General features: G+C 43.9%; 3 protein-coding genes across 5 annotated transcripts; 1 reads left to right on the top strand and 2 right to left on the bottom strand.

Moving 5' to 3' along the window:
- Positions 1-247: 247 nt before the first annotated feature.
- On the bottom strand, positions 248-6,735 carry LOC134625322 (adenylosuccinate lyase-like). 3 transcript variants are annotated; one of them, XM_063470547.1, is made up of 12 exons: positions 6,510-6,735; positions 4,737-4,940; positions 4,605-4,649; positions 4,194-4,273; positions 3,911-4,082; positions 3,766-3,812; positions 3,558-3,648; positions 3,385-3,454; positions 3,159-3,306; positions 1,337-1,517; positions 844-1,020; positions 248-698 (listed from the first exon to the last, which is right to left on the bottom strand). In XM_063470547.1, the coding sequence occupies exons 1-12, from the start codon at positions 6,651-6,653 to the stop codon at positions 612-614; spliced, it is 1,446 nt and encodes a 481-aa protein (XP_063326617.1). In that variant the 5' UTR covers positions 6,654-6,735; the 3' UTR covers positions 248-611. The 3 variants fall into 3 exon arrangements, with proteins under 3 accessions (XP_063326617.1, XP_063326619.1, XP_063326618.1); XM_063470549.1 differs by lacking the exon at positions 844-1,020; XM_063470548.1 differs by lacking the exon at positions 4,605-4,649.
- Positions 6,736-10,788: 4,053 nt separating this feature from the next.
- On the top strand, positions 10,789-18,869 carry si:dkey-110g7.8 (GTPase IMAP family member 8). The gene is made up of 7 exons (XM_063471464.1): positions 10,789-10,953; positions 11,175-11,799; positions 13,006-13,561; positions 14,205-14,302; positions 15,803-15,934; positions 16,195-16,785; positions 16,932-18,869. The coding sequence occupies exons 2-7, from the start codon at positions 11,769-11,771 to the stop codon at positions 17,003-17,005; spliced, it is 1,482 nt and encodes a 493-aa protein (XP_063327534.1). The 5' UTR covers positions 10,789-10,953; positions 11,175-11,768; the 3' UTR covers positions 17,006-18,869.
- A 1,170-nt stretch (positions 18,870-20,039) lies between these two features.
- On the bottom strand, positions 20,040-22,892 carry atf4b (activating transcription factor 4b). The gene is made up of 3 exons (XM_063471463.1): positions 22,723-22,892; positions 21,568-22,023; positions 20,040-21,445 (listed from the first exon to the last, which is right to left on the bottom strand). Exons 2-3 carry the CDS (start codon positions 21,917-21,919, stop codon positions 20,448-20,450), a joined length of 1,350 nt encoding a protein of 449 aa, XP_063327533.1. The 5' UTR covers positions 21,920-22,023; positions 22,723-22,892; the 3' UTR covers positions 20,040-20,447.
- Positions 22,893-23,404: the final 512 nt, after the last annotated feature.

The following is a 23,404-nucleotide window of genomic DNA, read 5'->3' as shown; positions in this document are numbered from 1 at the left end:
TATCGTAAGTAAACCTAAAACACCCCCGTTTCTCACAAGCACTTGGTTGGTCCTGCTGAACAGGTGTTTTCAAAGTCCTCAGGCCTTGGCAACACCTTTTGCCCAGACAGAAAACAGCCACCTCCCCAAACCAGGTAACTCAAAGAAAGAAAAACATAATATTAAAGAAAACATTTTTTGAAAAACCACACAATGCTATTATGTGCACGCTTCATAATATCAGTGTTAGGTTTAAGTGAAGACATTCATGAATTATATTACTAAAATAATTGCAAATCAATATAATGATGTGAATGAAGGGACTGATTTTACCCATGTGTGGCTGATGCCATTACAATAGACGTAGCATAATTTTTTTTCACCCAGCCAAAAGCATATACATGTTCAAAGCACCATATCAGCCTCATGTTACACAGAGGCTGTCAATTCAGCGCTGTAAAGTGGCCAATCATAATGAAGCAGTTCATTAGAAGTTGTAGATTCAAGCCGCTCTTCATATTTTTGGCCACCAGATGTCACCAAACACAACGGTGTGTGAAAAGCTTTGAGTAATGAACAGTTTTTCAGTATAACCTTCAATGCTTCAGATGGCTTCATTTGCCCGTCACTGTTCAAACCGCAAGGTCAACCTTGACGTCCATATTAAACTTGTATGGCTCCAGTAGGGGGCATACTTCTTCAGCCAGGAACTTTGACACCTGGAGGAGAGGAGCAGGAAGAAGAAGAAAAAAAACTATCATCAAGGGGCAGCAGACACAGCTGCAGTAATAGGGGAGCTGCGGCTTGGCTGAAAACATTCATCTGTTGTCAGACTGAAGAAAAATAAGGCTGTTCATGCTGTACCTGCTGTGGAGCACGCCCAATAAAGGTCTTGGGGTCCAGCAAAGCATCCAGCTGCCCTAGAATGGGTGCAAAGTATGGGTCTCGCTGGATTCTGGCCAGCAGGTCATTGTCTCCACCTTCCTGTTTAACCACAGCTGTGGCCTCTTGGGTGAGAACGCTGATTTTCTCGTGGCACTCCTGAAGGAGACACAGGAAAAAACAGAGAAACATTAAGGTGGAGCTGACTTTAACAGCCATGTTGTTAGGTCTCCATGTCAGGTCTGGTTATTGGTAATCAGCTTCTTCATTTAAATGGTCAAAACACTGGTTACTAGTCAGTAAGATGATCTCACTTCAGTCATCTGTTTTTCTGGTTACCACTGGCATTTTCTGCCCAGTAAACCATCTCTCTTGATTAAGCAAAAATGCATTCATCCAGTTATGTTCAAAACTTTTATTATTGTGTCCATTCTGACTCACAGAGGAGAATTCCTCACAGGGTATTTTCTCCTACCTGTCTGTTTCCTCCTGCCTTCACTATCGCCTTAATAATGTTCTCTGTGGCCATGAAGGGCAGCTCGTGGCGGATGTGTCTCTCAATGACTTTGGGGTAGACCACAAGACCCTCTGTGATGTTCTGCAGCGTGCTGAGGATGATGTCTGCTGTCAGGAAGGACTCAGGCAGGAAGATCCTCCTGCACAGGAGCAAGGCAGAGAAGAGAGGAAAGAAACCATCAGTAATCACAAGTAACAGCTTTTTACTCAACCACTGAATCCTGAGTAACAATGTGCAATGCATTGTAGGATGTGTAGTTCTTTAACCATTAACACAATTATGTACATAGTCTTTTACTCTTGATTTCTTTTCTTTTTTCCCTTTAGGTTTTCTCTTTTGTTGCTTTATGGCAATGATTCATGTCTTAGCTGTTTGGCTTGGTTCACAGTCTAAAACTCTGGAAGATTTCCTGAAGTGTCAGTGGAAAAAAAATGAAGGAGAAATCCACTTTTAAAACCAGAGTCCTTACAAAAGTGGGCAGTCACTGTGCCACTCCATAAAAGCTACTGTGGGCAAAAACCATAGGCCTGTTACTAACAGTTAGCTCTCCAAACTAGCCTAATTTAAATTAAGCTACTTCTTCTTCTAACAGGAAAATCATCCATCCATCAATCTTCTTCCGCTTATCCCGGGCCGGGTCATGGGGGTAGAAGCCTAAGCAGAGAAACACAGACCTCCCTCTCCACAGCTACCTCCTCCAGCTTATTCTGGGGCAGCTGAGAGATATAATTTCTCCAGTGTCTGCCCCGGGGCCTCTTCATGGTGGGACATGCCCAGAACACCTTGCCTTGCCCAGGAGGCATCCTTGTCAGATGCCCGAACCACCTCAACTGGCTCCTTTCAATGTGGAGGAGCAGCGGCTCTTCTCTGAGCCCCTCCTGGATGGCTGAACTACTCACCCTATCTCTAAGGGAGAGACCAACCACCCTTAGAGATGGCAGCTGGTAATGTGACCGCTACAGCTCCCACATCACTGCAGCACTAATCTGTTTGTTGATCTCCTGCTCCCCTCTCCCATCACTAGTGAACAAGACCCCAAGATACTTAAACTCCTCCACTTCGGGCAGTACCTGGCACTCCACCCTTGACCAGCTGACCGCAATGAGTGGAAAAATATAGGGAAGAGTTCACCCTGCCCAGGTTAGGGTTACCGGAGCCCCACCCTGGGAGTCAATCCTGGGGAGGGTGCCAGAGGGCAAGTGCCTCGTGACTGGGCTTTGGCCCATGGGGCCTGGCTGGGCACACCCCGAAGAAGAGAAATGGACCCCCACCCTCCTGTAGGCCCACCACCTGCAGGAGGCACCATAGGGGTCAGGTGCAGTGTTTTCCGGGCAGTGGCCAAGGGCGGAAACCCCGGCGGACCGATCCACGGTTACTGAGACTAGCGAGGAAGGAAATCATATTAGCACTAATTTAGCAGTGAACACACAACTGTTTCACCTTGGTTTATCTTATTTTTTTTACTATTGAACTATTCAACTTTTTTAATATTTCAGCTATATTTACATTATGTTTAACTAACAAATTTACTTCTTCCATACTACCATACAATTGTAAAATGTTAAGCTTTTGTTCTCTCAGTTATAGGATTCTTTATTCCTCTCAAGTCTTTAATTTTTTTTAACAAGACCTTGCTGATGCAGAAGCAACACTCGTAACTGAGAATCATTGTTCACTACTATTTATTGTACGCGTCTACACTGATGTGATATCTACTTCACAGAGGAGAACTGCATCATACCAAATTCACAGCTGTGTAAGTGTGTCTGTGTTGGCTGACCTGTTGGCGCTGTCATCCAGTGTCCTCTCCAGCCACTGGACTGAGGCAGTCTGCAGAGGGTCGGCCATCAATGCAATCAGATGTCGGGCCAAGCTACAGCAGCGTTCTGCACGCATGGGGTTCCTCTTGTAGGGCATAGCACTGGAACCTGGAAGAGGAGCAGGCAAAGCTTTAGACTGAGGCACAGTTTAACAGGTAAAAAGTGCTTTTGAATGAGCGAACGTACCAATCTGCTCCTTCTCAAAAGGTTCCTCAATCTCTTTTAGGTTGGCCAGCAGGCGGATGTCTGTGCAGATCTACAGCAGATAACAGCATAAAGTGTACACTCTGTTAGATCAGCTTTTTGAAGCTCAAGACCCAAGTTTCTATAACCACCACTAAATAGAGACATTTCCTCACCTTGTGCACAGAAGCTCCCAAACCAGCGAGCGTGGACAGGCAGTCTATGTCCACTTTACAATTGTACGTCTGCCCAGTCACCAGGTAGGCTCTGGATAAGAATGAAACAAATTAGTTATAGCCCGTGTTTCAAACTGTTTCTGCTTGGACCATATTAAAAAAATATATATATGCCAGTCAACATTGGAGACAGGAGTTTGATACTCACTTCTTAAAGCCAGCCATCTCTGTCACCATCTTGTCAAGCTCTTCAACCTGCTGGCACAAAAGGAAAACTGACATTAAAAAGTCATCACAATACGGTGCTGTGGGACTTCAGAAATCACCCACGTGGTTCTTATGGTTGTTTATACCTTGTCATGGTCCCCTTGAAAGAGCTGTAGGAAGCTGGCCTGGGTGCCTGTGGTCCCCTTGACTCCACGGAAACGAAGATCATCGCGGGCTCGCTCCAGGTTCCTCACATCCATCACCAAATCCTGCAGCCACAGACACGCTCGCTTCCCCATTGTGGTCAACTGGGCAGGCCTGTACAGAGAGGAGGAGAGGGGCACAGTGAGTGTGTTTGACATCAAAGTTAGACAGCTCCATCAACCTGATGAAGGCCTATGAAAACACTGCAGCTGCAGTCGGACTCACTGGAAGTGTGTAAAGCCGAGCGTGGGGAGGTCAGCGTATTCCTCTGCAAAGTTTGCCAGCCGGTCGATGACTCTGGCCAGCTGCAGGAAAAACAAGCCTTTAATGATGCAAATCAGGGTGTCAAACTTATTTTACATCGTGGGCTACAAACAGCCAACTTTGATCTTTAGCTCCCAGAAGCAGTGAAGATGCATAATAAATGTGACCAATATGTTGCAAAGCCTGTCCTGTAATCTTTAAATATATTTTTTCATGAATTCAATTCAATGAAAATGTCCTGTTAGTTTTTTGTTTGTTTTTTTTAAATGGACTCACTGTAAAAACAAAAAACTAGCTGACAAGCTTGTTTGATATTAATATATTCATTTGCACTGTTTTCATAGAATTTCTGGACAAACAGGTGAGTCTCACCTTAGGCAAGAGGATGTTGAAGCCATCATGCAATGCAATGAGATCCTGAAGAACAAAAACAACAAACATGAGAAGCTTTAAAGAGTCAAAACTCATCACTGCTGGGTTTATTTGTGCAATAGTCATACTTACAGTATTGTCTCCCACATAGCATGACGTAGCTCCGAGGTGGATGATGGGAGCAGCTGTGGGGCAGCAGTGTGCAAAGGTGTGGACGTGCGCCATGACATCGTGCCTCAGCTTTTGCTCTTCTTCAGCCGCCATGGCAAAGTCAATGTCCTCTGCATGGCTCTCCATCTCTGCAATCTGAGCATCAGTGATGGGCAGACCCAGAGCCTGAGGAGGAGAACATTGAACACAGAGACATGATGACAAACAGGAAGAGTTTCTACAAGCAACTCGTAAAGTTTAGAGCTGGCAAAACAAAAGTGCTTGTAGTTACAGAATGAATTTTGAACCATTTCCTGCAGGGTTTCATTCATTTTCAGAGTTTATTTATATGCTGCTTCCTACTTACTTACTACTTTTTATATGGCGCTTTTTGACTCTTGATACAGTTCTTTACTTTTAAGATATTAATTTATCAACAGTTACAAATGCAAATATGTTTTATATAAATACACATATTTGCAGCATTGGCTCTTCTGTTGATGAAAAGGATGTTTGGGTAAAAGTCACACAGTGACTTGCATTGCTAAGCTGATAGCAAACAGCCTGCTGTTTATTAGTCATTACTGCCTGTCTGCTTGCCTGTTCTCCACTTTTGATCATCATGTGCTGTCCTCGTGAGGATGCACAGGCGCTCAATATCCTGATTAGACTGGACTATATTCTGTTGGGACACCGTAGTCACGTGATTCCTACAGCACTACAGAAAGGTTCCAGCCAATCAAGTACCTCTCTCCTGTCAAAGGGGTCATAGGTCAGACTGTAAGCAGGTCAAACAAACCTCAGTGCAGAAGACACCACAAAGACAACAGCATTTAGCCAGAGTTACTGTTAATAATTTTGCCACTGGAAGAGCTGTTTTCTCATCACAGTAACGTTTGCTTCTATTTTAACACAGCAGCAGCGGCTTTAAATGATTCTGCACGAGGACATGTACGCATGCGTGTCAAAGTTCACGTGGCTCTGTTATGGGAAAATACAAACTGCAGATTTTCAATTTTAGAATCTCATAATAATGTTGACAGATGTTCGTTAAAATTATGACCAACTGCAAGTTCTGTCACATTCAAATTTTTCAGAAGGAATTTCAGGAGAATGTTCTGTCATTTAATAAGATTTAATTTGCATTGGCAGTTGAAATTACAAGTTTACACAGCTCTGTGGACCTTCGTGTGAAATCAAGGGTCTGGTTCACAAAAACAATAACCTTGAACGGGCTTTACAAAAGCAAAGATTATCCTGGCTATCTTGCTCCCACAAGAATGTGGCATTCTCGCTCCTTGTACATCTGTGACCTTGTCTGGTATCTGCTCCATCTGCTGTAAGAGACAGAAGAAAAAGACACCTGCCTGCCCTGCCTTGATAATTTAATGTTATTATCCATTGCTCTTCTACTGATTCTAAGTTCTGGTTCAGAATATCTTGTCCGGACTCTCTGACCCAGAGACTTATAGAAAACCCATTATCTGTGTGTGTAAGCGTGCTGCTAACAACTGTTTGCACTTTATATAATCACTCTCAATATATCAGTCCGGACAGTCGGGCTGAACAAAGCTCTCGACGTTCAACAGACGTAGTGCCAAATCGTATGAGCACATTTGCAGTGTGTATATAAAATAATTAAAACAGCTTTGTTTAGTAGAAAAATCAAAAGTTTTCAAGCCTAAAGGTTCTAGCACAAAAACGGTGAGACTGAATTGTGGAACATATAAAAATCAGCAGATCGTTATATCAAACCTTTTCAGCTTTGGCGAGATAAATCCACAGCTTCCTCCAAGTGGTGAACTTCTTTTTGTCACTAAAGTTGTAGCTCATTTCTTTGCTGGCGTATCTGGACACCAGAGGTGAGCGATATTTATTCATCTCTTCTGCTCCGGCCATGGTTGCTAGAAAAGTGAACACAGTGAGGTCTTCAGCTTCTTCCCACGCCCCCCTCTTTTTCTTCTTCTTCTGGGTTTTTTTTTTTTTTTTTTCAGCAGTTGTACCAACTTGCAGTTGCATTACTGGCCCTACTAGACTGCGAAAATAACATCTCTGTGTTATTTCATGTAATTTGAATCCAATTTTTGCCAGCAAGTCAGCCTTTGATCTTGTAGACTTCTCTATGTGAAACGGCTCTGCTTCTTCTTTGTGGCCTCAGCACCAAGCTGTGGCATCCCTAGTGGCACTCTCACAGCTGTTTATGGCGAGTCCATGAAATGATGCCACAAGATGTCGAGTGATGCCACAGCTGTGAGGACGCTCCAAAAACTATTCTGGCACGTTATGAGAGCTTGGTCCACATTGCCAGTAAAAAGTCAAACTCGTTGAATCACCTGGTAATAATATTCACATTATTCATTCACTTTGTCCTTTTGAATTTGCGAGCTTGTGATGTAGTTGAGCCAGTGGCTCCTTCACTTGTTGCTCCTGTATTTTCCTCAGTGCTCAGTGTGTCAGATCTTTTGCTACTTCTCTGCCTCGTCAGGTAATGATGATACTTGTAAGGCATGTTGTGTATTTGCAGCTCTGGAGGTCAGGCTCACTAAATTGGAGACTAAATTTTGTATAGATAAGAAAATGTACAGGTGTGTGTGTGTGTGTGTGTGTGTGTGTGTGTGTGTGTGTGTGTGTGTGTGTGTGTGTGTGTGTGTGTGATAGACTTCAGCAGACAATCAAGGACAGAGCTGGCCCAGACTCCTGTCTGCTTGCCTTTTCTCCGGTTTTGTTCATCATGTGCTGTCCACGTGAGGAAGCACACGCATACAGGAGTTTGATAGAACCTCCTTAAAAGAGTCCTGTCGTCCCAAAGGATCTCAGCCACCGTAGCAGGTGAAGACAACTTAGACCCTTTTTGCAAAGTGCATTTGTATTCGTGGACCAATCCAGTTTGTTATTGAGGTGAACACCCAGGTATTTGTACTCCTCCACTATTTCAATGTCCAAACCCTGGATGTTCACTGGTGTAATAGGGGGTGACTTCTTGCTGAAGTCAATCACCAGCTCCTTCGTCTTGCTGGCGCTTCTGGATATGGCAAATGTCCGTGTTATAACTGAAGTCCGCAGTGTACAGGGTGAAGAGGAAGAGGAAAGACAGCAAGTATTAACGCTGTCCCAAGCATATAAGAATCATGAAAAATCTGTGGTTATCAGCTGCATTTATCTAATATTAAATCACTCACAAAAATGCAATTTCATGTATTTTATTTTTCGATTTTTCATTTTATTTTTCTGTTGTTGTATAGGGTATATACAGGGTTCCTTAATTTTTTCTTATTATTTTAATAAAACGCAACTCTGGAACTGCCGAATGTTTTCTGACTTATACACCATTTCTTTTTACTGCGTGCTAACAGTATGTTAAGACCAAGAGGGCTCTATAAAGGTTGCAGACTTTACTTCAGAATATATGCAAACTTGCCACTCAAAGTGTCACCTAAAGAAAATCAAGAGTATTTCAAACATCTACAGCTTCCTTCAACAAACTGACAGAGATTTACACTTCAAATGTTTGAAGCTGAAGCTCCGGCATATGTGTCAAAAAAAATCAACTCTCTGCTTCAGAAACACCGACAGTTGGTTCGGCTGAACAACGTCACGTGATCAATGACTTCCGAAGCTTCATTCGGCACGTTACTGCTTCAGTACCTGATTCAATGGTTTCAAAGAAACGGAGCCATTGGCGAGGTTTATGCTGTGTTTTGGTGGTGATTTTGTGCGAGTGGTGGCGAACCAGTGTGCGGCATAATTAGAGACACGGAGCCAAGAAGAGAGGACGCTCTCGGTATTCCTAAATAAAAACCAGTTCATTAGAAATTATCTTCCCATGTCTAAAATAAACATAAGAAATGCACGATACATATAATTATAGAAGTTATTAGTTATTATTAGAATAGACATCACATAATTTGGATATCACATGATATCAAACAGAAGCTGTCAGCTCTGTAATGTGGGCAATCAATAATAAAGCAGTTCGTTATTGTTGTAGATTCGAGCTGCTCTTTATATTTTTGGCCACCAGATGTCACCAAACACGACTGTGTGTGAAAAGCTTCAAGTAATGCAGTGGTTCTCAAACTTTTTTTGCTGGGCCCCCCTTGTTTTACAAGAAAAATGTCCGCGCCCCCCCTCGCGCGCGCGCGCACGCACGAACACATCCTCCAACCACACACCCCCACATTTTGCTCCATTGCGGTTTCTTTCAAACATTTAGTAAACAATTAAGCAAATACAAGTAATCTGCAACAAATTACAGGTAGTAATAAAATAAACTACTAACTCTTTTACGCTACGTCCACACCTATACGGGTATTTTTGAAAACGCAGCTGTTTCGTCCACACGTAAACGGCGTTTCGAATCACCGAGAACAGAGATTTTTTAAAACTCCTTTTTTGCGTTTACGTGTGGACGAGGAATACAGAGTTCGTCACGCAACGTCAAAGGTATGTGCCTTTTTTCACGTCACGCAGTGCACCACGTTATTGTTTACATGAGATGAATTGCAGAATATTATATTATATTATTATTTGTATCCCACTGTAACTTTACTTTATAAAGAGCTAACATCTCCAAAATGTCAGGAGTAGTTAGTCATTACAACAAGTGTTTGTGAACTAAAAATCAAGAATGTGGGATACTGTTTGTCCGTGATTTGAACAGCCCAGCGCGTGCTCCCGACGAAGGGAAAACCAATTCTGCAGGGAGACCTACCTCAGCACTTGTGCAGGTGAAACCAAAGGGAAGATATGCTTCACCATATTTTAGATTCTTTTTCTAGTCTTTGGCTTAGAATGAAGTTGGTTTGGAAACATATTCAGCGATGCTTCCTCGCCTGCTTTGCGTTTGTGTGGGTGCACCGTGCTAGCAGTGTCCAAGCGTTGTTTTTTTTTTTGTTTGTTTTGTTTTTTTTCCCCTTTTCATGCCGCGCCCCCTCTGTAATGGCTCTGCGCCCCCCCTAGGGGGCGGGCCCCACACTTTGGGAAGGTCTGAAGTAATGAACAGTTTTTCAACATAAGCTCTAATGCTTCAGATAGCTCCATTTGGCCATCGCTATTGAAAATCTTTCCCTGGAGAGGGAGCGTGAAGCTGGGCGACTAATCCAGTGAGTGTGTCCGGTGTCCGAGTGGCGGAACCAGAGAGCTGTAGCACAAAGAAGAAAAGGTAAGTACATAGACTTGGGAGCACATGAGTCGTAAAAGCCAGTTACCTACCTGGATAAGCTGACGAAGAGACAGCGAAACTGGTCTTAAATACCCTCAGTAGATTGCCCCAGATTAGCTCCAGGTGAGTTGGACAGGTGAGGAGGTCACAGCTCCGCCCAGAGGCGCACACCGGAGAATATGGAACTCAGTGGTAATTTACCAGCAGCGCACCCGGACCGTGACAACAGTTTCAGTAAGCGAACTCTAAATTTCTTAGAAAATAACTTCATCATCTGTAAAAAGTGAAAACCCCGACCCCTTTTTTTTCTTATTTCCTTAAATACGAGCTCACCTTACTTATTTATAGTGTTTATAACTCCAGACAGGTCAGTCCCCCTCATCCATCTATGGCCTACTTCGACCCAGATTACAGATATGGTGATAAATCCTTCTCTCCACATTATAATAATTGTTTTTTGTTTGTTTGTTTAAAAAAAACAGGGTCTGAATGTCCTCTGTTCACTTTTAATCTCATGCTTTGAACATCACCATCCTTTAAATAGCCGACTTCTGGTAGGATCACGTGGCCAAGTGGAAGGTGTCCTTTTTTAATGTGTGACGTGACTGTACAGACTTCAAAAACGCTGGGACGTCGAAGCGCTAACTTTGCCTCGATACATGAAAAGACGTCAACAAAACCTTTAAAACGTGTTATGATCGCTGCAATAAACACGAGTACGTCAGCGAAGAGTTTGGAGTCATATTAGCACTGTCACCCACGTCTTTAAAATCTACACAGCAAATGTTGCTTCTTCTTTTTTTTAACCTTCTGACTTCCATGATTTCCCTAGGTTCCCTGAACGTACCTCCCCATATAGCGGACATAATTCAACTGGTAAGGAGCCAAGGATGAGCTCAGACATTCAGGATGACTTTTCTGCTAAACGTGTTGTATTCTTCAGGCAGTATCAACACTAAGGCGGCGAAGATTTGACTCCAAAGCGATCGGACAGCGTCTTACAGTCATCTGCTATTTATAGAAGCTCTTACTTATTATGTAAGCCGTTTCTTGTATCAAATTTAAATGTATTCATGCAGCATAAATCCCCTTCCTGCCTCGCACAATACTCTCATGTCTAGAGGCGTCATATATATTATGAATAGCTGTGTTCATGCATGATGCAACATCTGGGGAACACATCCAGCTGTAAGCCGAGCACAAAGTACTGACTCTCTCTCTCTGTCTATCCATCTTTCTGTCTGTCCACCTGACTGCAGTCTGCATACAGTGCCACACTGCTGCTGCTGCTGCTGTTGCTGCTGCTGCTGCTGCTGCTGTCGTCTGATACAAGCGAGTGGGAGGCACAGCTTCCTCTGTTTTCCCTCAAAAAAATGAACAGACATCTTATTGGAGCAGCTGCTGAAGGGGTGGATTTGGCTTCCAGTCTCCTGCATTGCACAATCTTTTCCCTCAGCTCGGACAGATAAAGAAGACAAAAGAAAGGAGCACTGGAAGGGGAGGAGGACTGGGAGCGGAGGGGATATATATGTATGTATCCATAAAGGAATAGACTAGGAAGAGCCACGGTGAGGTGAAGGGGGTGTGAAAGAAAACAGATTACAAAAAAAGAAGGAAGGGAGAGGTTTAAGTATGAGGAAATGAAGAGAGGAAGGGGCAGGCGCAGGAAAGTGAAGATAGAGTGACTACACTGCAGTAGAATGAGGGTTAGAGTGAAAGCAAGAGCTGGGAAGCATTTGAGCTCCGCGTCTGTGGCTTTCTGAAGAGGCACGAAAAAGGAAGGCACCGTGGAGGTGAGACGGAGACGGAGGAGGGGGGCTGAGGAGGAGGAAGCCAGAGGTTCTACACACAAGATGGCTGCTGTGTCCTCTGCCTCTGACACCGGTAAGTGGCTTTTTAATATTTTGCCGGACACCTCACAGCGAGCTCGACATCATCACCTTTACTTTAACAGCAGCATCCTTTCTCAAACGTCGGCTGGAGGCGGAAACTGTTGCTCGTGTCAACTTCTGTGATTGGTGGCATACATGAAAAGTCAGTAAGCATCATTAATCAATAAACTTCTCTCTGCATCTCATACTCTCCTCCACCTCCTCCTCCTCATGGAGCACACATCACTCCTCTGAGCATCTTCTGGATATTCAAATACTTCTCTGATGCCTTTGAAAAAAAGAAGAATCGAAACTCAGAGTGCGTCATGTTTTTGTTCACATGACGGAGTGGTGTGTCTGCCTGTGTTTTTCTGAAATCTGAGGACAGATGAAAAGATGAGGGATGCTGGGAGATCAGCCAAAGCGGGACAGAGACGCGAATGAACGAGGAGCCAGGGAAAGAGACGAGGTATAAGGTAGCAAGCTTCTCAGATAAGATGAGAGCAGAGAGGGAATGGAAGGAGGGAGGCCAGGAAAGAAGGGGGGAATGTAGAATTGCATTGCAGTGTGAAGGATGCAGAGGTGCAGTCATCTCCAAAACACAGTAGGAAGACTGAACAGCAGGTTTAAACAGATTAAGAACCAAAATCTATTCAGACAGAATGTTAAAAGTATGTTACTCTACCTAGGTTTGATCCCTGGCTCCTTCTTCTTCGGGCAAGATGCTGAACCCCGAGTTGCCTCTGATGCATCCATCAGATTATGGCTGTTTCTCAATAATCGAGTACACTAGTCTGTACTTGATAGTCTGTATTTCGTAAGTTCACACGGGAGTTCGGACTTCCCAAGAATGCGAGAGAGACATCGCAGCACCAGAGCTTTCACTGCCATCCGCTTTTAATTTAAATGTGATTAATATTTGCAATGAAAATTACACATGATCTGGTAGATTTCTTTAAGAAAAAAAAAAGGTAATTTACAAAAGTATTTTAAGCACTTTGGCAAAATTCGCTTTTACATATGAAACGACCTGTGTGTGTGTGTGTGTGTGTGTGTGTGTGTGTGTGTGTGTGTGTGTGTGTGTGTGTGTGTGTGTGTGTGTGAGAATGTCCAATTATAAAAAAAGCACTTGTGTGTGTGTGAATGGGTTGTAAGAAAGCGCTTTGAGTGCTCAAATTCAGTAGAGAAGCACTGTTCTGATGTCACTGTGTTACAACAGGAGACCCCCGGGGCCGCCATCCCCCAGAGCGCAGATTGCTGCTCCTCGGGGGTCCACGGTCCGGTAAGACCTCCACTGCCAACACCATCCTGGGAGATGAAGTCTTTGATGGTGGGACGGAGACTACACACAGCAACGTGGGCCACACTGAGATCTACGGCCGCCGCGTCACCGTGGTCGACACCCCGCCGTGGGCCATCCCCGCCGACCCGGGTGACGACGCCGAAGCTGACAACAACGACAACGCGGGGGCCGAGTCAGACAGCCCACGCCGACCGCCGCCGAGCCTGGACAGCGAGGGCCCGTGCATGGGGGCCATTCTCTGCCCTCCGGGGCCGCACGCTATCCTTCTGGTGGTGTCGGTCACCCAGCCCTTCACCGAGACTGAGCGGAGGGCTGCGGAGGAGCAGCTCGGCGCCCTCGGGGGAGGGACCTGGAGGTACTCCATGGTCGTGTTCACCGGGATAGACAAGCTGCCCAAGGGGGTTTTTATTGAAGAGCACATAGCAAACACTGGAGAGGCCCTGCAATGGCTGGTGGAGAGATGTGGAAGCAGGTATAATGTCAGTTTGCTATCTTCTTGTTTTTCCCAGTGTCTCCTCTGGTTTCTCAAAAGATACTCAGTGTTTAGACTGTGCAGCAGGAGTTTGATAGATAACCTAAAGGGAAACAGCTGCAGATGTTGCGCTTCAAACCTGATTTACGCTGAACATCCTGCCTATGGAAAAAACAGTTGTGCAAATTTGATAACATCTCCAGCAGTATCATTTCAGTCAGCTTTGGCTGCAAGCTTCAATAACAATAAAACTGAGTGTATGAAGCTTCAGGGTGGATTAGTCACTACTTCAGGGTTTTTAAGCAGGAAGAATGCTTAACTCTCCACATAGAAGAGTGCCATGCTAAAACGTCTGCATCTGTTCACACTGGATTGCTTAGTTGGTGTTAAACATCAAACTGGCAGCACCAGAGACTGCTTAGCTTATAGTGAATGTAAGGTTCAAGATCTAAAGGTTCCTGATTTTCAGTTCAGTTTTGTCACCAACCAACAGCAACGCTGTCAGTAAGACAACAATTCTGACATTTTTGAAAACTGTGGAAAGTTTCTTTCAGGGCAAAAGGAATCTGTATGCTGCAGTTGTTATGTAGTTCTAAATAAATTTAATGTCATGCCCCTTTTAAAGCTGGTTTCCCCCCTGCAGGTACCACGCCTTTGATAACACTCGAAAAGAAACAGAAGAAAACACACAAGTACCCGAGCTGATGGAAAAAGTGGAGGAAATGATCACTGACAACCAAGGTTTGGCTGGATTTATTAAAGTAAAGACCATGTAAAGTTCATGAGTTGAGAAGCGTTTTAATTCTAGTTTTAATTAAAAACAGTACGGAAACATCTAAAATGCTGGAAATGAAACACGTTTATGTTTTGTTTTTTCAAGAATTTATATTAATGTTGAAGCCAGCGACACAAATAAAAGACGACACAGATTATTTCACCAGTATCCTGTGGTGTTTATGTTTGAGGAAGGAACTGCTGTCGTTTTATTGTTCAGAGTTTCCTTTGTTGTATTTTGTTCACAGTACCACAAATGTTTGTGGTCAGAACTGCAGTCGGGTTCATTTAACACCGGTCTCTGCCAGCAGCATTGTGGGATGTTGCTGAAAATAAACATGGACTTCCCATGAAAAGGCTTGAATGGCTTTATATGTGGCATCAAACCCTGGATATAATCGTAACAGAGCCAGATGTGCAGTGTGCATTAATATCCCCCCCTCCTCACTCATGCTTGTTTATTTAATGTGTTCTGATAGCAAGCTGTGCAGTCCCTCTTCACTTTAGCCCAGCAAATGCAGTCTCTATCATTTCAAACCCTGATAGTTCAAACAGAGGAATACTTATTTTTAAGTTAGTTTAATTTAGATATGTGGATGTAGTGATAAACTGTGATCACAGGCAATAATTCAATCTGGTTTTATTCATATAATGCCAAATCAAATTTATAGTTGCATCAGGGTGCTTTATATTTTAAGGTAAAGACCCAACAATAATACAGAGAAGCAGACAAGCAGTTGGTGATAGTGGGAAGAAAAAACTCCCTTTTAACCTCCAGTGCAACCAGGCTCAGGGAGGGGCAGCCATCTGCTGTGACCAGGGGATAATACAGAATCACGATGTCTGGATCCTCTAAATCTTTTAATAACATTGTGCACCATAGATGATAAAATCACCAAATTCTCAAAAGTTTTACATTGCTCTTATTTGTCTCACAGAGCCTGTTACGTGATTTATTTCTTTATTTCTCTCTTGATAAAATTTCAGTCGAGAGATGCAAGTAAATAACTGTCATTTGGTATGTAAATACTTTTTAAAAGATGCTTTTTTTTGTAAAACAGTACATTTGAAAATGTATGGATAGCAACTATAATAATATTTTGGTTTTAAAAATATCATTCAGATGAAAGAGCAGGCAAGTACTGGTGCATGAACTATTACAGACGCATAAAAAATATATTTTTATAAGTACCAGTGATGTTACTTTGTGACAGCTGTGGCATAAATGTTACACTGGATCATCAGGTTTTTGACAGATTTCTAAAATATTTGTGGATTCTTGTTTTTATGATCCTATTTTCAGTTAAACACAGGTAGGTGTTTTTACACAAATTTAAAAATTTAGAGCTGTGACACAGTAAATAATTACACTGCACGTGCTTCTCTAGCTCATGATTAATACTCCAGTTGTGTTAAAGAGCTGACACACAACAGTTCGGTGAATAATTTATGGGTGCTTTCATGCAGGATGGTACTTTGAGGTGAATGAGCTGATTTTACTGGAGGAAGAACAGGCCCGGAGAGCTCTGGAGGAAGAAAGGATGAGGATGGAGGAGCATGCTCGACAGAGGGAGCAGATGATCGGAGGACCTCCCAGAGGTATGAGCGTTTGTGTGTGCTGAAGTGTGTAATTGAGTGAGTCATGTGGTGAAGGAGAGTTGAATTCACATGTGTCACGATTCTACCCTGGGGAAAACAACCCCCCCACCACCCCCACCCCTCGAAATGGTGTTGTAGCAAATTGCTTACTCATTCCTGATGAGCTTGCATTGCTTTTTATTCAGAGTGTTTTCATTCTCTCCGCTTTGTTTACCTGACTACTCTTCTATTTCTAATCCTGTCCTCGTCATTCTGTTTAGAACTGAGGTTGCTGTTGCTGGGTTGGAAGGGTGTTGGAAAGAGCTCAGTGGGGAACTGCATCCTGGGTCGCCGCTACTTTGAATCGGGCCAAGAGACAGAGCTGTGCCTCAGGCGGCAGGCGCTCGTATCTGGTCGTCGGGTCACTATTGTAGACACGCCGGGCTGGGACTGGTTCTCGGTGAGGCGAACCCCTAAGCGAATCCGCCAGGAGTCCCAGCGCGGGGCTGCCCTCCTGCGACCCGGACCCCACACCCTGCTGCTGGTCCTCCCCGTCGTCTCGTCCCTCACCGCCAGGAAGCGGCGAACGCTTGTGGCACACATAGAGACTCTGTTTGGCGACAGCGCGTGCCTCCACACCATGGTGCTCTTCAGCTGTGGTGACTGGCTGGGACGCACGCCCATTGAGGAGCACATCCTCAGAGGCGGACGCGAGTTGCAGAGACTGCTGGAATACTGTGGGAACTATTACCACGTACTGGACAGTAAGACGCCTGGCAAAGACAGGAGTGTGTCGGTCCTGCTGGATAAGATAGAAGAGATGATCAGAGAGAACGGCGACAAGGCCTTCCTCCCCATACAGACAGAGTGGTGTAAGTCCTTTTATTCTATATATTTTGCAACGATAGCTAATGTTCAATGGCTTTTGTCTCGTGTTGCAGTTGAAAAACACATATGTACACAGCTGATCTGCTTATGAACATTATGCACACTAATAAAATGATGTTGCATTTGACAGTGAGCGAGGAGAGCTCCTACTCCTCTGACAACACCGAACCAGAGGACGACTGCCGGGGATGCCAGCTACAGTGACACAATCAGACTAAAGGGAAAGGTCTTTTTCCTCCTTGTGAGCCTTTTAACGGGGCATGAACATCACCTCATAAAACTAAAACCTCATTGAGATATCCCTCTCTAACTCTCAAGAGTTTCAGGGACAACAAAGGGTTCAGATGACTAGGTCTGGAGAGTGAGACGTTTAAGACGAGCTCCTCATGCCGAACAGGAGGAGAGATGTTCTGCTTCGAGCGACCTGAGCTCAAAAACACACCCCGAGCCTGCGAGCATGTCCACAGAAGTCAGCTGCTGCTAATCTTTGTAAATCTTTATTCCGTCCGCACTGATCAACTTTGTATACGTGTTGCAAAAAAAGGGCAAAATCCAAACCAAAAAAGCTACACGTTAAAAAAAAAACAAAAAACTGCAATGTCCGGTCAGGTTTGAGGGTGGATCACATGTGTCATTAGCAAGTTTTGGAAGATTGTTCCTTCTGATGTCAATCAGTTTGAATCAGAAAGGATTTACAAGCAAAAGAAAAAAGCTCAAGTGAAAGCAAGCTACTTAATACCAAATCCAAACATGGACAAAGTGTGCTGGAAATGCACGCACGATGTTAAAAACAGGAGGCAACGCTTGCCTCTCACATGAGTGAGACTGAAATGATCTCCGTTAAAAATGCATTCGTCTCTGCTGCTCAGGGAGTCTGAGTTGGATTAATTTAAAAAGGGGCAAAATCTGACACAGCCACAGAGACGCAGATTAATGTTGATTGCTTAAGTGTGGACGTGAGTCACATGTTAATCCAAATTTGGGCCTTTCTCCTAGTGTTTGTTTTAGTTTACTGGGAGCTTAAAGGGAGTGAGTCTTTAAGAACCAACTAAAAAGCGTAAGTCATTTTTATCACACCTCTGCATTCATGCTCAAGAGGAGCTGGGAAGACAGTTTAAAGAAGGCTGTGTCAAAACTTAGCGCAGCCTCAGATCCCCGTGGAGCACCCGGGCCGGCTCTGCTTGGCTGCTTATGGTCACGCACTCAGTGCGTGTATTGACAAGGCAGATTCAGCTACGTGCCTCAGCATCAAAGCGAGACAGCGGGAGCACACCCTGCAGCAGTAGCAGCAGGGCAGTATCCTATAGGCTACATCAAGCTTTCGCATGCTACAGAAACAGCATAACCTCATGAACCACTCAAGCTCTCATAGGGCTCTTAATACCTTGTAACTTTTTCTACATCCTTGAGCTATCAAACATCAGTAGTTTAAAAAAAATACATATATATATAAATATATACAGCCATCAGAGGCATGTTAAGACATAGCATGTGGAAAAATGAGTGCCTATAGAGCTGAAGGCAACCTCACTTCGTTCTTCTTGCTTGAATAAGCGATTTCTTTGGTATCACATCCCATCCTTCTACCTTTACAACTGCAAAAAAAGAAAAGAAGAAAAAGGAGGGGATAAAATAGAATTCACCCTCTGAAATAAAAACATATACATAATATGTGACCGATAGCACTGCCATGCTGTAAAATGTAATTTTCTACAAATGACGTAGCCTGTAAACGAATCCGCAGCACTGCTCCTTCTCAACGCTTCAGCAACCTCTGTGCTTCATCTAGCCACATAGACCACCGGCAGCACTTAAGTGTGACACGCATGACTTTCACATTTTAATACGAGGACGTCCCGCGAGTCCCAAACCACCTCAGTATATCAAAAGTGTAGTAAACAGTGTAAAATAATGTACCATTTTAGGCTCTTAGTGAAGCATTTTTGCACTGTGTAAGTTCTACCACTTTACTGTAGCCAAAGTGACGTTACTTTCTGTGGTCCCTCTTTATGTGGAGATTGCAACATCAGTACTTTGTTCATCCTGAGACAATGATAATAAAAGATATGGATATATTGTTGTGTATTTTTGGCTTTCGTCTTATTATTTAACTGTCATTTCAATTTGAATGCAATTCCTGTCTTTGAAGACAAAAGATCTCACTGTTTTACCTCCGAGAGGATCTGGTAGTGGGGTGATAGCATCACTAGGTGGCAGTGTAGTAAGCAAAATACTGCATGTGAAGCTGAAGGCAGATAAAAATGATCTCTGGAACGGTTTGTTTCAACTTGAGTAATATTTCCATTACTGGGAAAGGAGGTTATTCCAAAAATAATACAAAAAAGGTAATTTCAGATCTGTTTTGCATTGGCAGACAAAAAGAGAGCCTAATAATTCTTGCTTCCTCTTGAAAAATGAGGGCATTTACACAAAGTTAGCAAAGGTTTTCGCCTGTAAGGAATATTTTGCCTATTAGTGCTGAACTGCTGTGACTTTGGCGCTTGTCCAGAGAGGTATGGTAAATAGTCCCTGAGCTATCTGGAAACGAGCCCAGGCCAATTACAGAGCGCACACCTAGGTCCCGTCGTAGGATGAATGCACACATTTCTGTTGGGCAACATTACTCGAGTTGTGCCTAGGTCAGCACCAGTCAGCACTCTCACTTTTTTCTCCCCCTCCTGTACACTAGCACAAATAAAAATATGCTCAATTACATGACCAGCATAAACTTTTGAACCACCTTAATGAGCTGCAGAGGGACTGAACACACTATTACATCTTTTGGGGTTGTATCATTAAGAGTATCCAGTGTAGAAAAATCTGCGCAATCAAACGTGTTGTTATCCACTGGGAAATAAAGCAGCACCCAGATGGGGTTTTTGTGAATGTGAAACTGTTTTACCGTGTACTTATAAATAGAATTAACTTCACATGACTGTCACTTGAATAATCATGCGTTTCGACAACATGACCATCAGGCGGGCCCCATTATCTTCAGTTCCACTTCAAAGAAAAGCCTGAGATAGCTACCAGCCTTGTTTGGCGTTAGATAACAGATAAGAGCTCATTTGTAGTATTCATCCACATTACTTTCATGCTTCTGACTCAGGTCAAACTCATTAAACACTAATGAAGGAATTCATGTTCTCAGAAACCAGCACCAGTTCCTACTCAACATTTGGTTTATGTTAAAGCATTCTCTTGTCAATATCATGCAAAGAGAAAGAAACTGCCATAATTCATTTAAGCACTTTATTACTCTTTATTGAGAGAATACATGTAGACTGGTTATGATATAATATAGACAAGTTGAAAGGTTAAAAAGTCAGTTCCTAGGTTACCAAGGTCCAAATATATGCAAATACATACAATAAAATATGTTTATACTGGGAGAAGATTACTTAATTTTCAACTACTTGCTTCTACTTCTACATGAGTATTCAATATTTAATACCAGTGTTGGATACATAAAAGGTGATCATCTGACAAACACTTCTTTTCTTGTGCATCCTAGTCATGCAGTGCAGATGCAGCTTCAACTATACTGATGTTCATTTTCAAGAAAAAAAACAAAAAAAACCCACTGAGCCCACTTTCTAGTCATCACTTCCTATCACGCATGATCAGTCACTGCTAGGTCCTGCCACTAGGGGTCAGCACTCAGACCCTTCTTGAGCCTGGCCATTCGAACTTCCTCCATCAGTTCTTTGAGATACTCGATCTCTCTGGCCATAGATTCGGCCTTCTCTGTCAGCTCTAGGTTCTTCCTCTCCAACAGCACGTGCTCGTCAGTGAGGGCGTCCTTCTCCGCTCTCTTCTTCTGTCTGTAGCGTGTGGCAGCCGTTTTGTTCTGCTCCATCTTCTTCTGTTTTTTGTCTTTTGGAGGCCTCAAAGCTGCACGTTCAGGTCCACCTGCACCCCGTGGGGACTTGACCTTGACACTGGTGGTGCTAGGAGAGGGCGGACTAGCTTTGTAATTTGGTTCCGGGTAGGGTCTGCTTCTGGAGGGTGTTTTTGGAGGGGAGGATGGTGGGGAGCAACAAATGACCTTTGACGTGGTGGCCGTGGTGATCCCGACTTCCTTTTTCGGGGCAAGCACGAGGACGATGCGAGTTGGTGAGAGTGAGAGTACAAGCTTTGGGACCTGAGGGACCACAGTGGCTACCACTGGCTTCACCTCACTCTCTGACACATCCACTTCACTGCCAAGGTCCAGGGTAAAGGTAGGGGAGGAAGGAGACTCTACTACGGGGGATTCAGGGTCTGGGGAAGTAGGCTCTGATTTGATTTCGAGCTCCTCTTGAGGCTCTGGGATACAGAGTGGAGAAGAAGGAACCTCCTGCCCATCGATGCAGGATTCAGGATCATCCACAGTGATGACAGCAGTATCTGAACAGACAGTGGAAGATGAAGGGGGCGGTATACTTGAAAGAGAAGCAGAGGGAGGATTCATGAGCACAGGAGTTGAGAGAGCTGGCAGGGGGAGGGAGTCGAGCTCCATGGGGCAATCAAAGGAGGCCAGGAGGTCTTCTGGAGAGCTGTGAGACTCTTCAGTAGGACTGCAGGAGCCAATCAGTGAGTCCAGGTCAAGGTCACTAAGATCCACCTTCTCAGCCATCCAGTCCAAGTCACTGAGCGCATCCTCTGTGGAGGCAGAGCAAGCAAAACATGAATGAGCTATTAATTTATACTTCGTTACACTCTGACATCAGGTGTCTGAACTTTTAGGTGTCACTAGATATTTGTGCTCAACCGTTAGTCGTTACCTTTGCCGTCACCTGAGAGCGCCTGGCTACATCTCAGCTGACCAGGGTGGCCCAATAAAGGGAAGAGCAGATCAGACTCCATCCCGACTTTGTCCCCATGGAGGAGGAGGGCCGGCGGAGAGGGAGGAGGAGAGTAGAAGGGCGGAGGAGAAGAGGAAGACGACAGCGATGAGGAGGTGAGGGGGGAAGCGGGTTCAGCATCCCCCTCCAAGCTTCCTCCTCCTTTCTGTTGTTCTTTGTCAGGGCGGAAAAACAGCGAGTCCATGGCGTCAGCCATGGGAGAGGAAGGCCCCCAGAGAAGGGCCTCCATGTCTTCCTGGCCAAACTGTGAGCTGGTCATCATCATGGTCATAGTGGCTGTTGTTGGTCACAAATGGGGAGCGTGACAATGCTAGGGTAGCTTCGAATTCTATTATGCTGTCGAATGCAGCAGTGCTGAGGGTTTCCACGTAGGACCTGAAGACAGAAAGATGAACAAATGCTTTTGAATGCCTGAACACCATTTTAGACCCCCCCCCCTTCACATTTATTACAAAAAAGTGTGTTCAAAGGATAAACAAAATCATCCTGAGTCAAATTCTTTTAATTTTTACCAACACTGCCCCCAAGACTGCAATACCAGTGATCTACATCACGTGTTTCCGCCCAGCTCCCAGTCTTATGACTCTGACGTAAGTCTGCTAGCAAGCGAGGTCAAAGAGTCCGTCTCCCTCCCCACAAAAAAACAAAACAGCTACACTTTTGTTCTCAGTCCGCCTACAGAGAGCCGCCATTTTGACACAAAGAGGAAACGAACCATTTTCTGAGTGCCACGTTGGCGCTCGGAGGCCGGCATGAGAACAAAAGTTTGATTAATCAGTCTCACGATGAGAGAGGCTTCAGCGTTTTCAGATACAATGTTACGAGCTTATTTGCGAAAACTGCGTCAAATGTTACAAATCGTGACAGTAACACGTCTTGCGTCACTTCAGTTTTGTCGTCATTTGATTTAATACGGTTTCAAATAAAGGTGTTTAACGTTCTATTAAATAACTGTATGGCGTATATATTCACACTTCCTATATATATATTAAAAAGATAACAGCAGACTCGTCAGACCGGCTCCCAGGCCACACGGCTGTCCCCGACAGCTGGTATGTTAAAAATAATACTTACGACATTTTTGCTGAATTAGAAGTGACTCAGTGCACTGGCTGGATGCACTGTTTTGTTGGCTGCTGCTGGGTCGCGGCACAATTTCACACTGCCATTTCGGCAAATAGCGCGGTGTCCAACAATGTCTGCTCGTTGTCTGTTCCGCAGGAGGGAAAATGGCGATGGTTGTGAGCAGTTCGCGATATAGAGCTGATGCAAGGAGTGGCAATATCCATCCGCCGTGCCCACATTATCAATCCGCGTCACACCCACTGTCTGCTGGCTGTCTGAAAAAGTAGTCACTGAAAATAAACTTCTGAAAGTGACGCAGTATTTATTAATACCACATCTTTCAATATATATAAGCGTAACTGCCATTTATCTGTATAGATAGTGACTAAATGACTAATTGTTATAATAACATGTTTAGCAAAAGCTTTATTATAAAGGTTCCTCTAACAGCCCTGTAGGAAGGTTTCTTCAAAGAACTACTTTTGGGTGGTTAATTTTTTTAACAGAATTGAAAAGGATGAACTGTGCTGTTGTTATACAAGTGCCACTGGCATCCCTCCTATACCCATCAGAAAAAGAATAAATAGTAACAAAAAACCCAAAACAAATAAATAAATACATTATTATGCCAGATGAAGTGATTATAGAGTGTAATAACAGTCCTGACAGTTATTATAGTGTATGTGGGATT

The sequence above is a fragment of the Pelmatolapia mariae genome, linkage group LG4 (assembly GCF_036321145.2).
Source record: "Pelmatolapia mariae isolate MD_Pm_ZW linkage group LG4, Pm_UMD_F_2, whole genome shotgun sequence".
NCBI classification, from domain to species: Eukaryota; Metazoa; Chordata; class Actinopteri; order Cichliformes; family Cichlidae; genus Pelmatolapia; species Pelmatolapia mariae.
This window is presented reverse-complemented; position numbering and strand designations above follow the sequence as displayed.

Bases quoted from the DNA above. Each gene is read 5' to 3' on its own strand.
- LOC134625322 (XM_063470547.1), bottom strand. From the start codon at position 6,653: ATGGCCGGAGCAGAAGAGATGAATAAATATCGCTCACCTCTGGTGTCC. The intron at 3,649-3,765 runs GTGAGTATCAAA...ATTCTTATCCAG, and splicing joins GAGATGGCTGGCTTTAAGAA to AGCCTACCTGGTGACTGGGC. The intron at 1,021-1,336 runs GTAGGAGAAAAT...TGTCTCCTTCAG, and splicing joins AGGCAGGAGGAAACAGACAG to GAGTGCCACGAGAAAATCAG.
- si:dkey-110g7.8 (XM_063471464.1), top strand. From the start codon at position 11,769: ATGGCTGCTGTGTCCTCTGCCTCTGACACCG. The intron at 11,800-13,005 runs GTAAGTGGCTTT...GTGTTACAACAG, and splicing joins GTCCTCTGCCTCTGACACCG to GAGACCCCCGGGGCCGCCAT. The intron at 16,786-16,931 runs GTAAGTCCTTTT...TGCATTTGACAG, and splicing joins CCCCATACAGACAGAGTGGT to TGAGCGAGGAGAGCTCCTAC.
- atf4b (XM_063471463.1), bottom strand. From the start codon at position 21,919: ATGACCATGATGATGACCAGCTCACAGTTTGGCCAGGAAGACATGGAG. The intron at 21,446-21,567 runs GTAACGACTAAC...CTGCCTCCACAG, and splicing joins GCTCTCAGGTGACGGCAAAG to AGGATGCGCTCAGTGACTTG.